The sequence below is a fragment of the Macaca thibetana genome, chromosome 7 (genome assembly GCF_024542745.1).
Source record: "Macaca thibetana thibetana isolate TM-01 chromosome 7, ASM2454274v1, whole genome shotgun sequence".
In the NCBI taxonomy this organism is placed as follows: domain Eukaryota; kingdom Metazoa; phylum Chordata; class Mammalia; order Primates; family Cercopithecidae; genus Macaca; species Macaca thibetana.
In genome coordinates, this window is record NC_065584.1 from 49382743 (window position 1) to 49401983 (window position 19241).

The 19241-nt window shown below is 37.6% G+C and overlaps 1 protein-coding gene across 4 annotated transcripts in view; it reads right to left on the reverse strand.

Annotated features, from left to right (window-relative positions):
• Positions 1–19241, reverse strand: part of ARID4A (AT-rich interaction domain 4A) — a 75363-nt gene that overhangs the window by 18082 nt on the left and 38040 nt on the right. For all 4 annotated transcript variants that reach the window (XM_050799708.1, XM_050799706.1, XM_050799707.1 and 1 more), the window contains 6 exons: positions 11952–12024; positions 10289–10383; positions 9714–9811; positions 8949–9180; positions 5640–5890; positions 2732–2929 (listed from right to left, as the gene is read on the reverse strand). In XM_050799708.1, the coding sequence (XP_050655665.1) occupies positions 2732–2929; positions 5640–5890; positions 8949–9180; positions 9714–9811; positions 10289–10383; positions 11952–12024 (947 nt within the window). The remainder of the gene's footprint in view (positions 1–2731; positions 2930–5639; positions 5891–8948; positions 9181–9713; positions 9812–10288; positions 10384–11951; positions 12025–19241) is intronic.

The following is a 19241-nucleotide window of genomic DNA, read 5'->3' on the forward strand; positions in this document are numbered from 1 at the left end:
CAGTATCTAGTTTCTAAAATGGGACTGGCTATGAGCATTGTACTAGGCCTTTAAATATCTGTACTTTGTTAACTTATATGGAAATGTTTATTCATCTGAACATACACTGAGGGCCTACTAGTATGCACTGTATCAGGAAGTACGTAGAGAATAAACATGGCCCCTGTTCTCAAGCAACCCATAGTCTGTTATAAAAGACAGACATAGGGTAAAATGAAGTATAGTCTGGTAAGTGCAATAAGAGAGTTATGTATCTGATCCAGGGCTAACAAAGGGATAACTCTATCCAATTCCACAATTCCAAAGGAGGTATCAGACAACCAAGAAGTGCAAGCCTGATTTTTAGTGTACTTGGTCCTGGCGACACTGGACAAAGCAGTATACCATGTAGGTACTTCTAGCACTAATACTACTAACCAAAGACAGTCCCAGGATTTCTCAGTGAGAGACCAGGACTCTTCTCACACTTCTTACACTTGCAGATACTCCCTTTCAGGAATCTGGCTAAATTCTTTAGGAACCATGGTGGCTTCATCTCAACGAACAGGCCAGAATTATACCAGCTTTTAGGAGTAGACAAGAACAATGAAAAAACATGAACCAGGAGAGTACCAGTTAAGTAACGAATTAGGGAGATGACCAATCCAAAACCTGAGTGTATAATAAAATGACTGCTGAGAAGAGTCATAAAGTAAAACATTAAAGAGATGAGAAAGAAAGATGATACGGGAAATTCTAGAAAGCAGAACACAGACATATACAGATGTGAAACAGGAGTGGAGAGTTGTGAACTAAATAAGAATCTGAAGAAGAAAGAAGGCTATCATGTGATGCAACTGGAAATATAATGACTGAAAGTTGGTAAGATATAGTCCTTTTCCCCTGAATTCAGCAATACATTGTAAAGAAAACAAAACAGTTAACATTCATGGAGCACTAAGTGCCAGGCATGATTCTAAGCATTTACATCTTAATACAAATATTATCACTACAGTAGTCCCTGCTTAGCCACAGCATAGTTCAGTTACCCATGATCCAAAAATATTAAGATATTTTGAGAGAGAAAGACTACATTCATATAATTTTTATTACAATATATTGTTATAATTGCTGTATTTTATTATTGTTAATCTCTTACTGTGCTTAATTTATAAATTAAACTTTATTGTAGGTACATATGTATAGGAAAAATGATAGGATATATAGGATTCAGTACTATCTGAGGTTTCAGCATTCACTGGGGGTCTTGGAACACATCTCCAGCAGATGAGAGGGAACTACTGCATTATACAACACCTCTACAAAATAGGAACCGTATTTTTCCCAGTTTAGAGATGAGGGATTTGAGTCATAACAGAGCACACATCTAGTGTATAGAGAAACCCAGGAGCAGTCTGGCTCCAAATAAATACAGGGCAACTAGAGATATTAAACATGCCAGATTTTGTAAAAGACAACAAGAAAGGCAGCCCCCGACATTTAGGAATTTTCCTGGCACTATCCGTTGGGCCTTGGTGTTGCTTGGAGCTAGTCTGGCACGCATAGCTAGGCCACACTGTCCTGCTGTTGAAATATGAACAATTTCAAAGAGCATCAACATCAGACAAGTCCATTCTGTGATCATGATGTATCAAAACAAAAACAAGACCACTTCTTAATCGTGTCTGAGCACAGAAAAAACAGGAACATTGTCCAAGTCACAAAAACGACCAAACAGCTTTTTTTTCTTGACTAATGTGAGTGATTGCTGTTTCTTTACCAGTTATAGTGTTACCTTGGTCTGTCTCTCCTTCTAGATAAGATGTATTAAGAAAACCAATTATAATTACCCCAGCTTCCTGACAGGATCCAATATGGAGCAAAATCCCTTTTTTTTTTTTTCTTTTTTTTTTTTAATAAGAGACAGGGTTTTGCTCCATCGTCCAGGCTGGAGTGCAGTGGCATGATCATAGCTCATTGCAGTCTCCAACTCCTGGGCTCCAGTGATCCTCTCACCTCAGCCTTCTGGGTAGCTGGGACTACAGGTACGTGCCACAATGCCAGGCTAATTTTTAATTTTAATTTTTTGTAGAGATGAGGGTCTAACTATGTTGCCAGGTCTGGTCTCGAACTCCTGGCCTCAAGCAGTCCTTCCGCCTCCACCTCCCAAAGTGCTGGTATTACAGGCACGAGCCACCATGCTCTGCCTTTCTTAAACCCTCCCCAAAATAATCTAATGGAATATCAAATCTAAGTTCTAACGTTCTGTTTTATTAATTAGTCGACTTAGAATTATTACAGTGCTTGACACAGGCTTGATTTCTGATTAATGAAACAAACAAACACTGCACAGTTGGAAGCTGGGGGCCTGGCTCCCTGCTCACATTCAGTAATATGTCTCCACAGAATTATGAATTGTTTTCCAAAGGTGGTGCCTTGAGCCTCTGTTGATTCATTTAACACCTTATTACTAAGGTGCCCTATGGTTTCCTTTGCTGTGTGTTCTCCCTCACTATAAATGAGTAATAAATGTAACTTGTTCTAACTACAGGTGTGATCCTGGTAGTCTCCGGCTAGAAGCATTGACACTGCCAGTATAACAGCAGGAATGTCAAAGTCTTGGAAAATTCAGAATCAAGGTGTGCTTTGTAAATATATACCATCATTTGCTTTCACTCTTCACAACATTAAGTTGATGTTCTATTTAACCACTGAAAAAATTTCAATAGTAAGAAAATACTTTCTTGCTTACCTGACATTCCATCCATAGTAATGTACCAAATATAAAACTTCTCCATCATCAATTTCAGTGCTTTTAATACTGGCTTCATAAATTTTCTGAGTCTTCCCTCGTCCGTATTTTACTTTCACTTTGGTTCCTGTTAGGCAGGGTTCCATGTCTTCCTCATCTTCCTCTCCCTCAGAGTCACATTTGCTTTCAGTTTCTTCCCTGCATAAGTTATAATATTGATAATGCTACTAATAACTTAATGGAGAACAAAATATGCTAAAAGAATTCAACAGGTAGATTATTCACAACCTAAATATTACCTTAGTAACATATCAGTGGAGGAGGAGAAGAAGGAGGAGAAGGAGAAGATTTCTGTGGCCTACTTACTAAGGAATTTATTATGTGAAGGTGCACTGTACTCAAAGTAAACCCATACTTTTTAAAAGCCAATCAAGTCACAGCTAATGATGATCTGTAATCAAACAAATCACTTCTGACAAAACAAAATAAGAAAAATACGCTCTGAAAAAATTCTTTAGAATTCGTATTTAAGTGCCAGCTAACGATGATCTGTAATCAAACAAATCACTTTTGACAAAACAAAATAAGAAAAATATGCTCTGAAAAAATTCTTCAGAATTCATATTTAAGTGCCACCTTATATGTAAAAAAAGATCTAAGGATATTTTGTAACTTCCTGCAACTGAATTTTCTTAAATCTGCTTTACTACCGCAATTAGAATAGTTCTTGGCAAGACTAGTTTTTTTAGTGGGTAAAATAATAAGCAAGGGCTATCTACCTTAGTAACCATGTAAACTAATTTATATTTTAAAGGTTTCCCAACCCTAACAAAGAAAAGAAATTTGAGTATTAGGTCACTTGCTGACACTGTAGGATAGCACCACAAGAACAAAGCTTTACATTTGTGTTGAATTCTATTTGTTTACTCATATTCCATCAGCTTTTCTTTGTATTGATAATCAGGTATAAAGATTAAAACAGGACGGTCTAAAAATACTTTTAATATTTTTATAACAAAACATTGTGTATCAATGCTGTAAAGACTCACAAGAGAACTGCATCAAAGATCATTCTAGTGTCACAAGCATTAAAAGCTCAACAAGTAGTATTGTTCTCTGTAATAAATATAGGGCATTATTTTGGTGACCCCTGGGGGTCCTGACATGAAGCTTTGACAGCCCATTTGCAGTGGGAATGTTTTCTCTTGGAGGACACCTTCCAATAATAGACTGATGAGGTAAATTCAAAACATTATGAGAAAAACTACTTAAAGATAATATTGTTCTTCATATTCAAGTCTGTGAAGTTTTCTCTAAAATAAACCTCCATTTACATAGCAGTTATAGTCTTTTTAAATCACATTTTTACATAGATGTATTATATGTTTTATATACATATTTCAATATACATATTTTGATGTTTTTCACACAAAGCTTCAAAGCTTTTCACAAAGCTTCAAACTATAATTAGGCTTTCCTTTTTTTTTGAGACAGAGTCTCACTCTGTTACCTAGGCTGGATGGAGTGCAACGATACAATCTTGGTTCACTGCAAGCTCCGCCTCCCGGGTTCACGCCATTCTCCTGCCTCAGCCTCCCGAATAGCTGGGAATACAGGTGCCCACCACCGCGCCTGGCTAATTTTTGTATTTTTAGTAGAGATGGGGTTTCACCGTGTTAGCCAGGATGGTCTTGATCTCCTGACCTCATGATCCGCCTGCCTCGGCCTCCCAAAATGCTGGGATTACAGGTGTGAGACACTGCGCCCGGCCAATCAGGCTCTACTTTTTAAGTGCTTCACCTTTGCTTAAATTTTTTTGTCCAAATATTTAAAATTCTATACTCATAGCATTATACTCAACTCCAATTATTTCCTCCTACTTTTCCTAATCCTAATTATATTTCATTACAGAACCTTTTCTTACTCACTAACCTAGTTCATACGTAATTGTGATAGCTCCTGTGCCTATTTGTATTAAATCAAATTACCTCTCCCATTCACTAATCATCCTATTTTTCCAAATATTTATTATCTCAATGGCAGGTCAGTTTTCCCAAATTTGGCTTAACAACTCAAATTTCTAGAAAAATTAACATCACATAATAATAGAAAAATAACTATAGAAGACAGCTGGTATTACAAGTAAGTGTGTTATGTTGTTGCTCAGTTAAAATTCATTTTTAGTAGTGTCCTAAAATTAGTAAATCCATTTCTCAACGCTTACAGAAACAGCTAATACCTTGGTGAGAGACTACCTTGATCTTGCTGGACTGCCTAATCTCTGACTATTTTTAAGTCAGTTCAGTCCATACTTGTCTAATACATAGAAAAAAAGAATACAGGTTTTACTCAACAGTAAACAGGATGGACATTAAAAAATCTAAAATTTATTGTTGTGATGTGGGGCAAGAATGTATTTTCCAAACTAGAATCAGGGGTGCATGCCACTTAATCTAATACAATAACTTGAAAAAGAAAAATGTCTTAAAGCTAACACACAGAAACATCTGCTAGTACTGTGCACCCATGTGTTTGTTAGCTTTCCCACATTGTACCTTTTTTAAAATGGAATTTTTGCTGTCGCTGTTTCCTCTTGTCCACTTCCTCCATTTTTCTCCAGCTCCCTTCCCTGCTGTCAACTGCAGGACCTTTCTTTTGACTGGGTGGCGCAGCCTTCTTTGAGGCCACTGTTTAGGGCACAAGTGCTATTAAAATGGTGCGACCAGTATATTCTCCGATTCCGAAAGGCAATACACATCATCTTCACAATGTGTCTCACCTTCATTAGACAAGAGGAACGGAAGTCCCAATAAGAAAACATTCCCTTAAACCTGAATCTCTAAGCAGGAACAAAGCGCTGTTGTACCCCAGACAGGTGCTTCTGGAGAACAAACATAAGATAATGTACCTCTCTTGGCTTTTCTCTTCCTCTTCATCTGAATCTTTGTCAGAATCCTCCTGTTTTTTAATTTTCTTCTCTTTTTGCTTTGGTGTATTTTTTCTCCCCAGTAGTAGCTCATTTTCTTTTTTCTCTGCAGTTTCATAGTCATCATCTGCATCCTTATTTTCTGTATCATTGTCTTTTAATTTGTCTTCTGTTTTCTCTTCTTCAATTTCCTTTTTAATAGAATTTACATCTCGAGCAATTCTCCTTCGTCCCTAGTAGAGGTGATAAAAGCTTTAAAATAGCTATCACTATAAAGGGGAAAAAAGCAGGAAAAAACATCTTTTCCTTTAACCTTCACAGCAATGACTCTGGCTTGAAACACGGCCCTGAAAACCAACTCAAAGGTACATTTCTCTTCCTTTTGAAAGTAAAAGAATAACTAATATAAATTACTTAATTATGTCCAGGTCTACTTTGGCTACATACTACTTAAGAAATATCTGTCAGAATCTGTTTGAGTGAAAAAAGGAAACAACAACAAAAAAGAAATAAAAGTTGTCTCCTTTGTTTACTACGTCATTTTATCTCACTTTTATTCTCAACTATAATAAAAATTTAAAATAAATTATCTAATGTTAATGATAAAACGTAACAATAATAAAGCAAATCCCCTGAATTTTGCTTCTTTAAAAGCTCTGTGGTCTCTAATTCTACAGCTTAGTAAGACAAAATTTACATTGTCACTGTATTTGTGGATGACTACATTTTAAAAGAACTGAATTGCATAAATGGCAAAAAAAGTGAGGAGACTTCTTTGAATGAGTATCTGGAGAGTTCGCTGGGCCAACAGCAATATGTTTTACCCCCACTAGCTTCTATCTAGCCCACTGAATGCTGAAGTGACCATGACTGGTGAGCAATTTCACTATCTCCTAGGTTCTGTTTCAAGACAACTTTTATACACTGGCAGAATTCTCCTCTTCTTGGAATAAAGCAGATAAACAGCCGGCAACTTAGGGAGCATTAGGATACAATTAATATCTCAGTAAGCAAATGTTTTCCCTAGTTGCTGGCTATGTGCTATTTACACTTCAAAGGCAGGAAAAGAAGAAATTTTTTTCTATCATAAAGCACTAGCATGCAAGTTCCAAGATGGCACTTCCATCTCCTCAGATCTACACAGTGGCTGGCACATAGCAGGTGTTTTTGTTTTTGTTTTTGTTTTGAGACAGAAGCTCACTGTGTCACCAGGCTGGAGTGCAGTGGTGTGATCTCAGCTCACTGCAACCTCTACCTCCCAGGTTCAAGCGATTCTCCAGCCTCAGCCTCATGAGTAGCTGGGACTACAGGCGCACGCCACCACGCCCAGCTAATTTTTGTATTTTTAGTAGAGATGGGGTTTCACCATGTGGCCAGGATGGTCTTGATCTCCTGACCTCGTGATCCGCCCGCCTCGGCCTCCCAAAGTGCTGGGATTACAGGCGTGAGCCACCGCGCCCGGCCTAGCAGGTGCTTTTAAAATATCTGTAGGTAAATGAATGAAAACAACTGCTATAAAACTTGGGTCTGTATGCCTTTTTCCCAGAAGTACCATTTTTATTTATTTATTCAATTTTTTGAGATGGAGTCTCGCTCTATCACCTAGGCTAGAGTGCAGTGGTGCGATCTTGGCTCGCTACAACCTCTGCCTCCTGGTTTCAAGTGATCCTCCTGCCTCAGCCTCCTGAGTAGCTGGGACTACAGGTGAGAAATGCCATTTTTAGAAGCCTGGCTTATATATGTGGATAAGTGATAAGGATATTTTTACAAGCAAATGTATTACAGCACTTTTTAAAATAGTAAAAAATTGGGAGAAAATTTAGGAGAATGTAAATTTATGGTTCATCTATACTAGACAGCACATTGCAGATATTTTATGTAGGACGAGGAAGGTTTTTAGGTAATGACAAGAAAGTATGTCCACAATACATACAATAAAATATTATTCACCTTTAAAAAGGAAGGAAATTCTGACACGTGCTACAACATAATGTCTTGCAGATATTATGCTGAGTGAATAAGCCAGTACAAAAAAACAAACACTGTATGATTTCACTTATATAAAGATACCTAGAATATCAAATTCATAGGTACAGAAAGTAAAATTGTGGTTGCTAGGGGTTGGGGGAAGAATGAGGAGTTACTGTTTAATGGGTACAGAATTTCAGTTTTGCAAGGTAAAAATGTTCTGGAACTGGATGGTGGTGACACTTATGCAACAGTGAGAATGTACTTAATGCCAATGAAATGTACACTTGAAAAGAGTTAAGGTGGCAAATTTTATGTTATATGTACTTACCACAATTTTAAAAAAAATTAATAAAAGAAAAGAAAACCAATTTGGAAACTTCATGATATTCACTAAAAGATTCCATTTACTACATGAAAGAATGAACAGTTTTAACAACTGGTTTCTGGACTATAAGACAAAGAAATTTCACATTCTTTTTCATTAAATATGATTCCACCAAAAAATAAGACATATTATACAAATTAAACTTCTTTGACGGTGCGGTAAATTCCTTTCTCTTTCTAAAACTTGATAAATCCTACTATGTAAACATTACTGGACACTGATCCAAATGCTAGATGACAATTCCTAAACAGACTTTATATATTAAAGGAAAGAAGGAGCAGAGTTGGAAGATACAACCAGCGTACATGTACACATCACTAGAGCCACACAGTGTGCTATAAAGTTACAGAGAAAGACAAGATACCATCTAGTTCAGGGCACAGGCACTATAAAGAGGTGATTCGTTTATTCAACATCTATTTAATAAGCCTTTATTACGTGCCAGGCACTATTCTAAATGCCTGGGATCTGTCAATAAACGAAATAAACACTAATCCCTGACCTCGTGGAGTGTAATTCTTGTGTAGAGTGGCGCAAAATAGATAATCACAATAAACAAAATAAGTAAATTACAAATAGGAGCAACATTACAGGGACTGAGAGTTCTAAAGAGAGGAGGCAGGTTACAATTTCAGATAAGGTGACCGAGATAGCCTTCAATGAGGTGATACTTTAGCAAAAGACTTGGAAAAGGAATATCTAAGATTCATTCCAGATGAGAATGACTTGATCGAACATAAACAGAAAACAGAAGGAAGAGTTTTCAGGTAGAGAAAATAATATACAATATATTTAGAAAAAAGTAGTTAGCTAAGCAGCATTAAATACTGGAAAATAAGCTAGGTTCACTGTAGTACTTTTGTGTATATATGAAAATGGCTATAATAAAAAATTTTAAGTAATACTTAAACCAGATAAAACTAGTATTAACTCACCCTCGGAGATTTTAATTCTATCTCTTCTCTTTCACTTTCACTGTTTGAATCAATATTTTCCTCAGGTTCACTCTTCACTTCTGTTAAAGGCATTTCTTGATCTAATTTGAGAGCCTCTTCCATTGATTCTTCTAAGTCTTTTTTTTCCTCTTTTACTTTTGGTTCATGGTGATGAATAGTTCTGAACTGAATATTTGCCGAACGGCAGTACTCCTCAAAACCATACAGATACCTAAACAAACAATATTTCATTTAAGAAATCTTACAGTCTTTGCATTTAACTTGAATTCACATGTTATTAAACACATTTTTAAAAAGTAAAGCCCAGTAATTTAAAAAAAATTTTGTGTTGTTATTTTCTGTGTTACTATTTTCTTGGTGTTTTAGATAGAATTATAAACAGAAAAACTGATCATAAAATGCTGTCCTGAGGCGTCTCAGCTTGTGATAACTAAACATAACTATCGTAAGTTTTGATATGAAGGCTGTTCACCCCAAAAGATGTAGCTCTATAATATGTATCATAATCGCAGACACTGTCTGCATCTTGCTTTTGGAAAGGAAATCAGGACAACATAAGAAATGGAGTAAATAAGATTTGATGCAATGAAATAACTTTCAATCACAAGTATCTGTCAACCTAAACCTTTTTATACACTTTCTCTAACTTTAATGTTCCTAGATTGATGTATTCTTGTTAACAAAGTAAATGGAAAATATTTCCTATAAATATATATTCTTTGATGAATAAACTATACTACTTACTTTCTATAAGCAGTTTTTACATTGTAGGAAGCAGCTGAATTCAAAATAGGAATGCCAAGGTCCATATAAATTTGCTTCCATACAGCACCACTATCAATCTGGAAAATTAAGTTTTTATGTTAACATTTGCAAAGGGAATTAATCTTTTTTTTTTTTTTTTTTTTGAGACAGGGTCTCACTCTGTTGTCCAGGCTGGAGTGCAGTGGCGCAATCAGGGCTCACTGCAGCCTCGACTTCCTGGGCTCAAGTGATCCTCCCACCTCAGCTTCCCGAGTAGTTGGGACCACAGGCATGCGACACCACACCTGGCTAATTTTTGTTGAGATAGGGTTTCGCCATGTTGCCCAGGCTGGTCTCGAACTCCTGAGCTCAAGCAATCCACCCCGCCTCAGCCTCCCAAAATGCTGGGATTACAGGTGTGAGCCACCATGCCTGGCCAGGAAATAATCTTTACCCTAATATTCTATGTTCATTAAGGAAATGTATTTATTATCCAATGTGCATATAATGCAATATAAGATAATTTACCTTTTTATGACACCAATACATGTTTCAAATAGCAATGTTATACTTACATTGTCACATCCACCCTGATGATAAACCAGTCTGAAGAGTTTGAAGAGATTGAGATCTTTATAGCCCAAAACAGGTGGTTTGTTGATTGGAGTACCTTTTCAATGTAAGTAAGTAGAAATAAAATGTTTATTCAAATGAGAAATACTAATTTGAAAACAAAGCTGTCAACTTCTAATTTCCCAAATTTCATTAATTAGAGGCACATATTTAAAGAGCCTTAAACAATGTAAGACAACATAAGATATGCTCTCCATTATTTATATAGCCTTTGTGGGGAACTTCAGATTTTAGGTGTTATACTTCTAAAACTAATAAAGCCACCTCTTTAACTGTGAATGAATTGAGTAAAACTAAACACTACATGGTGTGGCCAACAATGTTGCTGGTTCAAGAAGCTTGGGCGTAGGGCTGGGTGCAGCGGCTCACACCTGTAACCCCAGCACTTTGGGAGCCTAAGGCAGGAAGATCACTTGGGCTCAGGAGTTTGAGACCAGCCTGGGCAACATGGCAATATCCTGTCTCTACAAAAATTAAAAGGAAAACATTAGCTGAGTGTGGTGGTGTGCACCTGTGTTCCCAGGTACTCGGGAGCCTGAAGTGGGAGGATTGCTTGAGTCCAGGAAGTGGAGGCTGGAGGGAGCCATATTCATGCCACTGCACTCCAGCTTGAGTGACAGAGCAAGACTCTGTCTCAAAAAAAAAAAAGTTTAGGCATAAACAAACACAATAGAAAAGATAAGATTTACACCCTGGTTCCATTTTCACTGCTTTGACACAAATGTTAAGACTGTTAGCAGTAATCTGAAGGATGATTTCTGAAGGCCACACAGAATGTTTAGGACCAATTTATCTTAAGATTTTCCAGGACTAACAAATGCCAAGGAGTAGGATGGTTTATAATTGTTCTATTATTCTACCTATATTAGAAATCTCATCCTTTTCAGATAACTATTGGTCTCCTATTATGTTTAATTTGCTGAGAACAAGGATCAGGCTAGTTTATCTAGTTTATTTACCACAAATACAGCATTAGCAATTAGTGGATATGCAGATTAACATTATAACTGGTCACTTTCTATTTCTAAAATATCAGAATATTCTTTAGTTTATAAGTGACAGGGAAAACTAAATTGTATTAAAATACTTTCTCACTTGTTTCTATGTAAAATAGGTATTAACAGTTTAATTCCAAATATTTTACTACTGTCAGGTGTAACTGATTCTAGGATTTATTTAAAATCCAAAACTAGACAGGCATGGTGGTTCACAGCTGTAATCTCAGCACTTTGGGAGGCAGAAGTAAGAGAATCACTTGAGGCCAGGAGTTTGAGACCAGCCTGGGCAATATGGCCAAACCTGTCTCTACAAAAAATAGAAAAATAAAAAATTAGCTGAGTATGGTGGCACATGCCTGTAGTCCCAGCTACTCGAGAGGCTGAGGCAGGAGGATCACTTGAGCCCAGGAGGTCAAGGCTGCAGTAAGCCAGGAGCAAATCACTGCACTCCAGCCTGGGCATCAAAGCAAGAACCTGTCTCAAAATAAATAAATAAATAATAAAATCCAAAACTGTTTATCTGCAATACTAACAAAAACAATGCATATACCTAGAATGTAAACATGTAAAATAAATGACTACTTTAAAATAATGAGCATGAAAATACCTCTGTCTTCCATAAACTTATAAAGCTGCTGGAGGAAGTTGTCCCTCTCTTCAGGATCAAGTTCTTCCTCAGGCTGTAAAGATAAAATATATAAATGTATGGCGCAGTGAACTGGAAAAGATACATGTCTTCTTTTACTTTTGTGAACCCAATGTAAAGTCATCAAATTTTAATAAAGCTGAAAAATCTGAATTTTCTCAATATCCTACAATGCCAGATTTTAAGTCATATTTAAGAAGATATAAAATGTCTACCCTTCACTCCATTTACCAGTCTAACTCTACCTTTGAGTATCACTGTAAGGACTAAGATTAGCCAAGAGGAAAACATTCAGGAATAAAATGGGAGTGTTATGTTTTCACCTCACCTGTTATTTTTTTTTAAGCCCATTAAAAATACTATGTGGCCCACGCAAATATACTGGCAGATGAGCACAATCATGACACATGTTCATTATATCATATATTTATATCTAAAAGTAACTTTCATATAAATATGATAGGTTTTGTTATTGTCAGATGAATATAAACCAGGGATTGCAAAGTCACAGTGGCAAAGGATTTTTGTTTAGATGGCACAATGTTTTAAAGAAATCTGAATACATTTAAGTGAGTCATATACATTCTATTTTACCCCAGACCTCATCACCCCCTCATCTCACAATAACCTGGTTTTCTCTTTTGCCTTTCTAGTATGGCCCCTTTGGTTGACTTTGCAACACCTAAAAATAAGATAACGAAATAATTCCAGAAGTAATTCTTAGGGAAGGAAACAAGATACATAATTACTGATTTAGCTCCTTTAAAAATTCTTAAAGTTTAGCAATACTACAGAGAAACAAAACACTGATATGTTTCCTCCATATAAATGATCATAACTCAGAGTATTACTCTCCTCTGTTCTAAAAGAGCTCAGAATCTTTTTTTTTTTTTTTTTTTTTTTTTAGATGGAGTTTTGCTCTTGCTGCCTAGGCTGGAGTGCAATGGGACAACCTCAGCTCACTGAAGCCTCTGCCTCCTGGGTTCAAGCAATTCTGCTGACTCAGCCTCCTGAGTAGCTGGGACTACAGCAGTGTGCCACTACACCTGGCTAGTTTTTTTGTATTTTTAATAGAGATGGGTCTCACCATTTTGGCCAAGCTAGTCTCGAACTCCTGACCTCAGGTGATCCGCCCACCCCAGTCTCACAAAGTGCTGGGATTACAGGCGTGAGCCACAGCACCCGGCCTGGATTTTTGTCTTTACAAAGCCATATTCAAAACAAAGGCAATGCTCAAGCAATAAATGTTGAGTCTTTGGTGTCCAGAGGGCAAGAGGCACTTTAAAATTGTGTTATCTAATAGCTGATAATATAGCCAGGATCAATAAGTATGTAGTTGATTAAAATATATAATAAAAAACCATGAGACAATCAAGAGAAAGGGAGTGAGATCTTTTATTACATTCTTTTTTCTTTTAGTACATTCATTCATAATGATTTATAACACTAAAATACTTCTACCAAATATGAATAAATTTAAATCTAAGTTCTAACATGTGTCCAAAATCAGCAGTTTACAAAGTTAATAATCACTATAAAGTAGTTAGTAGGGGTGATTACTTAAAGCTCAAATTAAGAGATGGCAGTTTTTTCCCCATGTTAATTTAAAAATATTGCTTTTACAAAGTTAACTGCCAATGAATTAACTCAAGAAAAAAAGTAATTCAATAGCCCAAGAACCACTTCACGCATTAATTTAAGAACTTCTAGTATGGGGAAAAAAAAATCAAAACCAAAAACCACTTATGCCAGACTGGCTCTATGCTTTGCCTGTGCCCTGTAATCATAATATTCTCTTTTTCAGACGAAAACTTCATTCCAGTATATTTTTTTTAAAGACAATCTTGCTGTCACCCAGGCTGGAGTGCAATGGCACAATCTCAGCTCACTGCAACCCTCTGCCTCCCGAGTTCAAGTGATTCTCCTTCCTCAGGCTCCTGAGTAGCTGGGATTACAGGCATGCACCACCACACCTGGCTAATTTTTGTATTTTTAGTAGAGACTGGGTTTCGCCACACTGGCCAGGCTGGTGTCAAACCCTTGACCTCAGGTGATCCACCCACCTTGGCCTCCCAAAGTGCTGGGATTACAGATGTGAGCCACTACACCCAGCCTCATTCCAGTATTTATGATGCTACAGAATTCAGGGATCCCTTCTGTATCCAATATATGTAAAAGCAATTCTTTAAAAAGGCAGTAATTTAAAATCAAAGTTGCTCCCCAATACAAGTAAACAAAATCAACTCATCAACTGAAAAATTAGGTTGTACCCAACATTTGATAAATTTTTAATGTTAAGAATACATTTTTATAGATAAAATTTGATTTATGTGTATTTTATTTAAAAGTTAGTGGGTAACCAAGAGTGCTTTAGGTTTCATGAGAAACTATGGCCAAAAAATTGTAGTTTTGGTACAGTTAAACAAGACATAAATGAATAAAGAATTCTACTTACAGACATATGCCTTGAGGGGAAATTTATTTTCTACCAAGAATAAATAAAAGATGATGCTATAAACAAAGTTTTAAACTTATCTGATGTTTCTGTGAAACTTAAAATTGCTTCTCTTACAATAAGCCACTCCTCATAATTATTCTTGAAAATAGCCTTGCTGCTAGTCACCTTGCAGTAAAACTGCATACGCTAGAAAACGCTTCCAATGAGAAGAATGTGCCTTTATGACTTTGTATGGGGCTCTTAATTGCTATCACGGTTTGCTTTCTCTATCCATGGCATTTTCATAGCAATTTCTCTCCTGGTCAAGGCCTGGGACTCCATCTTTCAAGGGTTTTGGAGTGCGAGAGGGTTATAAGAATGGGAGGTAGAGGTCCACTAGACCATGCTGAGGAGACTTCTTCCCTTCATTTAGTCATTTACATTTATACATAAGAATAACTATGTACCCAGTAAAATGCCAGAGATCCAAGAGTCACATTCATGATCATAATTTCAAGAAATTTCCAATTTATTTAGTATTAGTATATACTGCCTAGTATTATAAGTAGTTGTATATCTATCTACACTACTAGGATTGTGAATTTTCTGACTTTAGGCACATGTCTTCAGATTAAGCTCAAACATCTACTGATGGTTACCATGAATCAGAGATTGTTCAAAAGCACTGTGGATTAAAATGAGAACACATGGTTCCTTTCTATTTTTGCTGCTCTGAGTTTGGCAGGAGGTGTAGAAAGGTAAAAGAAGCCAATATAACACGATGTGATAAGTGTTGTAAAATACATAAAAGAATACAGGAGGAGCAAGTGAGGAAATGAATGGTTCTCCTTGAGATGAACTGGCAGTGGTAGTATTAGGCAGCTTCAAAATATAAATAGTAGACAGCCCTGGTGCTAGAGCAAACAGCATAAGCATGCGACTGACAAAGGCAGGCTGGGATTAGGACTCTATAATAGTATGCTAAAGAATCAAAACTTGATACTGTGGTTAGATGTGAAATTTGAGACAGGGAAAGATAATTAGATCAGATTTGTATATTTAAAATTTCTCAGCCAAGAATGAGTTTGATGGATTGGAAGGGAAAAGGAAGCCATTATAACAGTCCACAAGGAAGAGAATGCATGCCCGAATTAGTCTTGCCAGCTGGGATGGAAAGTTCACCTCTTCGCATGAAAGGAAGAGGAAGAGAGAGAGAGAGAGAGAGACAGACAGACAGACAGACTGATGGAGGGATGGGGAGAGGGAGAGAGAAGGGAAGAGGGAAGAAGAGAGAACCACTGTGCCTGGCTTACTCATAACTTTACCACTAATGACTGGCATTTAGTTTAGACACTCATGTGAATGAAAATGGTATCTGTGCAAATGAATTGTGTAGAGTTTTCTTGTTTCACATTCATTGAGTATGAGAGCTAAGATTTATGATAATATAAATGCAAGAGTCAGGGAAAGAGAGGAAATAAGAATAGTTGAGGATGTTCTAAGACACAGTTGGGGCGGGCGTGGTGGCTCACGCCTGTAATCCCAGCACTTTAGAAGGCCAAGGCAGGCAGATTACGAGACCAGCCTGGCAAACATGGTGAAGTCCCGTCTCTACTAAAAATACAAAATTAGGCCAGGTGCAATAGCTCATGCCTGTAATCCCAGCACTGTGGGAGGCCGAGATGGGCAGATTGCCTGAGCTCAGGAGTTCAAGACCAGCCTGGGCAATACGGTAAAACCCCGTCTCTACTAAAATACAAAAAATTAGCCGGGTGTGACAGCATGCACCTGTAATCCCAGCTACTCAGGAGGCTGAGACAGGAGAATCACTTGAACCAAGGAGGCGGAGGTTGTAGTGAGCCGAGATTGTGCCACTGCACTCCAGCCTGGGCGACAGAGCAAGACTCCGTCTCAAAAAAAAAAAACAAAAAACAAAACAAAATTAGCTGGGCATGCTGGCGTGCAGCACCCGTAATCCCAGCTAAGACTGCGCCACTGCACTCCAGCCTGGGCAAAATGAGCGAGACTCCGTCTCAAAAAAAAAAGAAGAAAAAAAAAAATGACACAGGTGGTTATGGCCCATGACTTGCTGGCATTCACCTTGTCCCTTGTCCAAATATATTAATCAGAAAATGAATGATTATGCATTGGAAATGGCACAAATTCTAGTAAACAGACTTCTTACCATTTTAGTGGGATGGGAAACTGATATGGTTTGGCTCTGTGTCCCCATCCAAATCTCATGTTGAATTGCAATCCCAAATACTGGGGGAGGGAACTGGTGGGAGGTGATTGGATCATGGGGGCAGATTTCTCCCTTGCTGTTCTCATGATGGTGCGGTCTCATGAGATCTGGTTGTTTGAAAGTGTAGAGCACTTCCCCCTTTGCGCTCTCTCGCGCTCGCTCTCTCTCTCTCTCTCTCTCTCCTGTTGCCACATGAAGATGTGCTTGCTTCCCCTTCACCTTTTCTCCTCATTATAAATTTCCTGAGGCCTCCCCAGCCGTGCCTCCTGTACGGCCTGTGGAACTGTGAGTCAATTAAACCTCTTTCTTTATAAAATACCCAGTCTAATGTAGTTCTTTATGACAACGTGAGAACAGAGTAATACAGAGACAAATGCAATTCGAAAAATAAGAACATATCTTATTTTTGTAGGAGCTATTAACTTTCTTAGCTAGAAAGTCTACTTTCCAATACACATTAGGAAGGTGGACAGTGTCCAAATTGTCAAAATATGTCAGTAAAAGATGATGAACTTTACCCAAAGCTCCTCAGACCCATGTAACCTGTACACAGTTCTAACTGGTGGCTTGGGATAGTTTCCTAGCGTATAACATATTGGAGCCACAAAAATTGACATTTTTAAAGTGAGGAAAGGTATAACTAAACTTGATCTTTGTGGTTTCCCTGTACTGTGTTTTGTATGTAACAGTACATATTATTGATGGGTATTCTCAGGTTTCAAGAACCCCTATGGGAATCCCTTAGAATTTTTGGTCAGGCGCAGTGGCTCCTGCCTGTAATCCCAGCACTTTGGGAGGGCCAGGCAGGAGGATCACTTGACCCTAGGGGTTTCAGACCAGGCTGGGCAACAGAGCAAAACCTTGTCTCTATAAAAAAAAAAATAATAATAATAAATTAGCTGGGTATGGTGGTGCGTGCCTTTAATCCTAGCCCCGCTACTCAGGAGGTTAAGGTGGGAGGATGGCATATGCCTGGGAGGTTGAGGCTGCAGTGAGCTATCATCACCACTTACTCCAGATGTCTTCCCTCTGGTGTTTTCCCTTTGAATTCATTATCCATAAACATCTTTATAAAACATAGGTGGTTCCTGCTGGTAACCCTTTATTGGCTTTCAGCACCTTCAGGACAAGGTCTGGGTTTTTCATCACAGGCCTTTAGAAGTCTGCCCCATCATGATTTGACCCGTGCCCACCTCTTTGTTCCTACAAATACCTGTTGAATTTTTAAAATCTCAGCTGTTGTCACTTATTTTCTGAGTTTTTAAAACTTTCATTTTATCTTTCCTATTATACTTAATACTAACAAAGGGAATGGGCAACACAAAGGCAATATTCAATGTAATATCAACAGCAGCTTCTGAACAATATCTAAGTGGCAGCAGGGGAGATGTAAGAAGTCCCATATCGTGGAAGGGAGAATAAAGAAGTGTAAGTGGAACAAAATACAAACAAGGAGCACTGAAAATCAAGAACTTTTACTACAAGTGACAGAAAACTATCCCAAGATGACTTAAGCAAAAAATAATTTATTTTATAAACTCACAAAATTATGCAAGAAATTGAGATTGCCTACAGAGTACACAGCCTGAGAAAACAGATACTATAAAGGGAAGTTAGATATCTTATCCCTTAGTTCCCCCCGCCAAGGTGAACTTTCTAGAACCTTATAACAAATTTCCCACCACCTTGTTTCAAAGAGTAATTTGCTACAACAATTACATAACCCATATTCATTCATTTAATGAAGGTTTAATATCAGCTAAGCAAGCTCTGTGTTGATAGCTGTTAGCTACACATACTGGTAGGAAAAGGAAAAAACAAAAACCCTGAAATCCCCTGCTTTCACAGATCTTACAATCTAGAGGAGGAGAGAACATTTTCTTAAAAGCCTGTAAAAAATTCTGAAACCTCTCTAAACCTTGGTTTTCTTAATTTTTTATATATATATATATACACACACACAAAGATATATATATACACACACACAAATATATATATAAAGAGAAGGTTCTAGGAGATTTATTGTAAGGTTCTAGAAAGTTCACTTTGGGGCTGGGCGCAGTGGCTCACGCCTATAATCCCAGCACTTTGGGAGGCCAAGGTGGGCAGATCGCTTGAGGCCAGGAGTTCGAGACCAGCCTGGCCAACATGGTGAAACCTTTTCCCTACTAAAAGTACAAAAATTAGCTGGGCATGGTGGCGCATGCCTGTAATTCCAGCTACTGGGAAGGGTGAGGCATGAAAACCATCTGAACTTGGGAGGCGGAGATTGCAGTGAGTGCAAATCATACTCCAGTCTGAGTGACGGAGTGAAACTGTCTCAAAAAAAAAAAAGAAAAAGGAAAAAAAGAAAAAGAAAGTCCACTTTGGGAGGAACTATGGGATAAGGTATCTAACTCCCCTTCATAATCTCTCTTTTCTCAGGCAATGCACTCTGAGGCGATTCCATATGCATATATTTATTTATATACATATTTACATAGACTGTTGCAAGGACTAACCAAACAGTCTTACTTTAAAAACCACCAAGTCTCCATAAATAAACTGAGAACATTATTTAGCGTGGTCA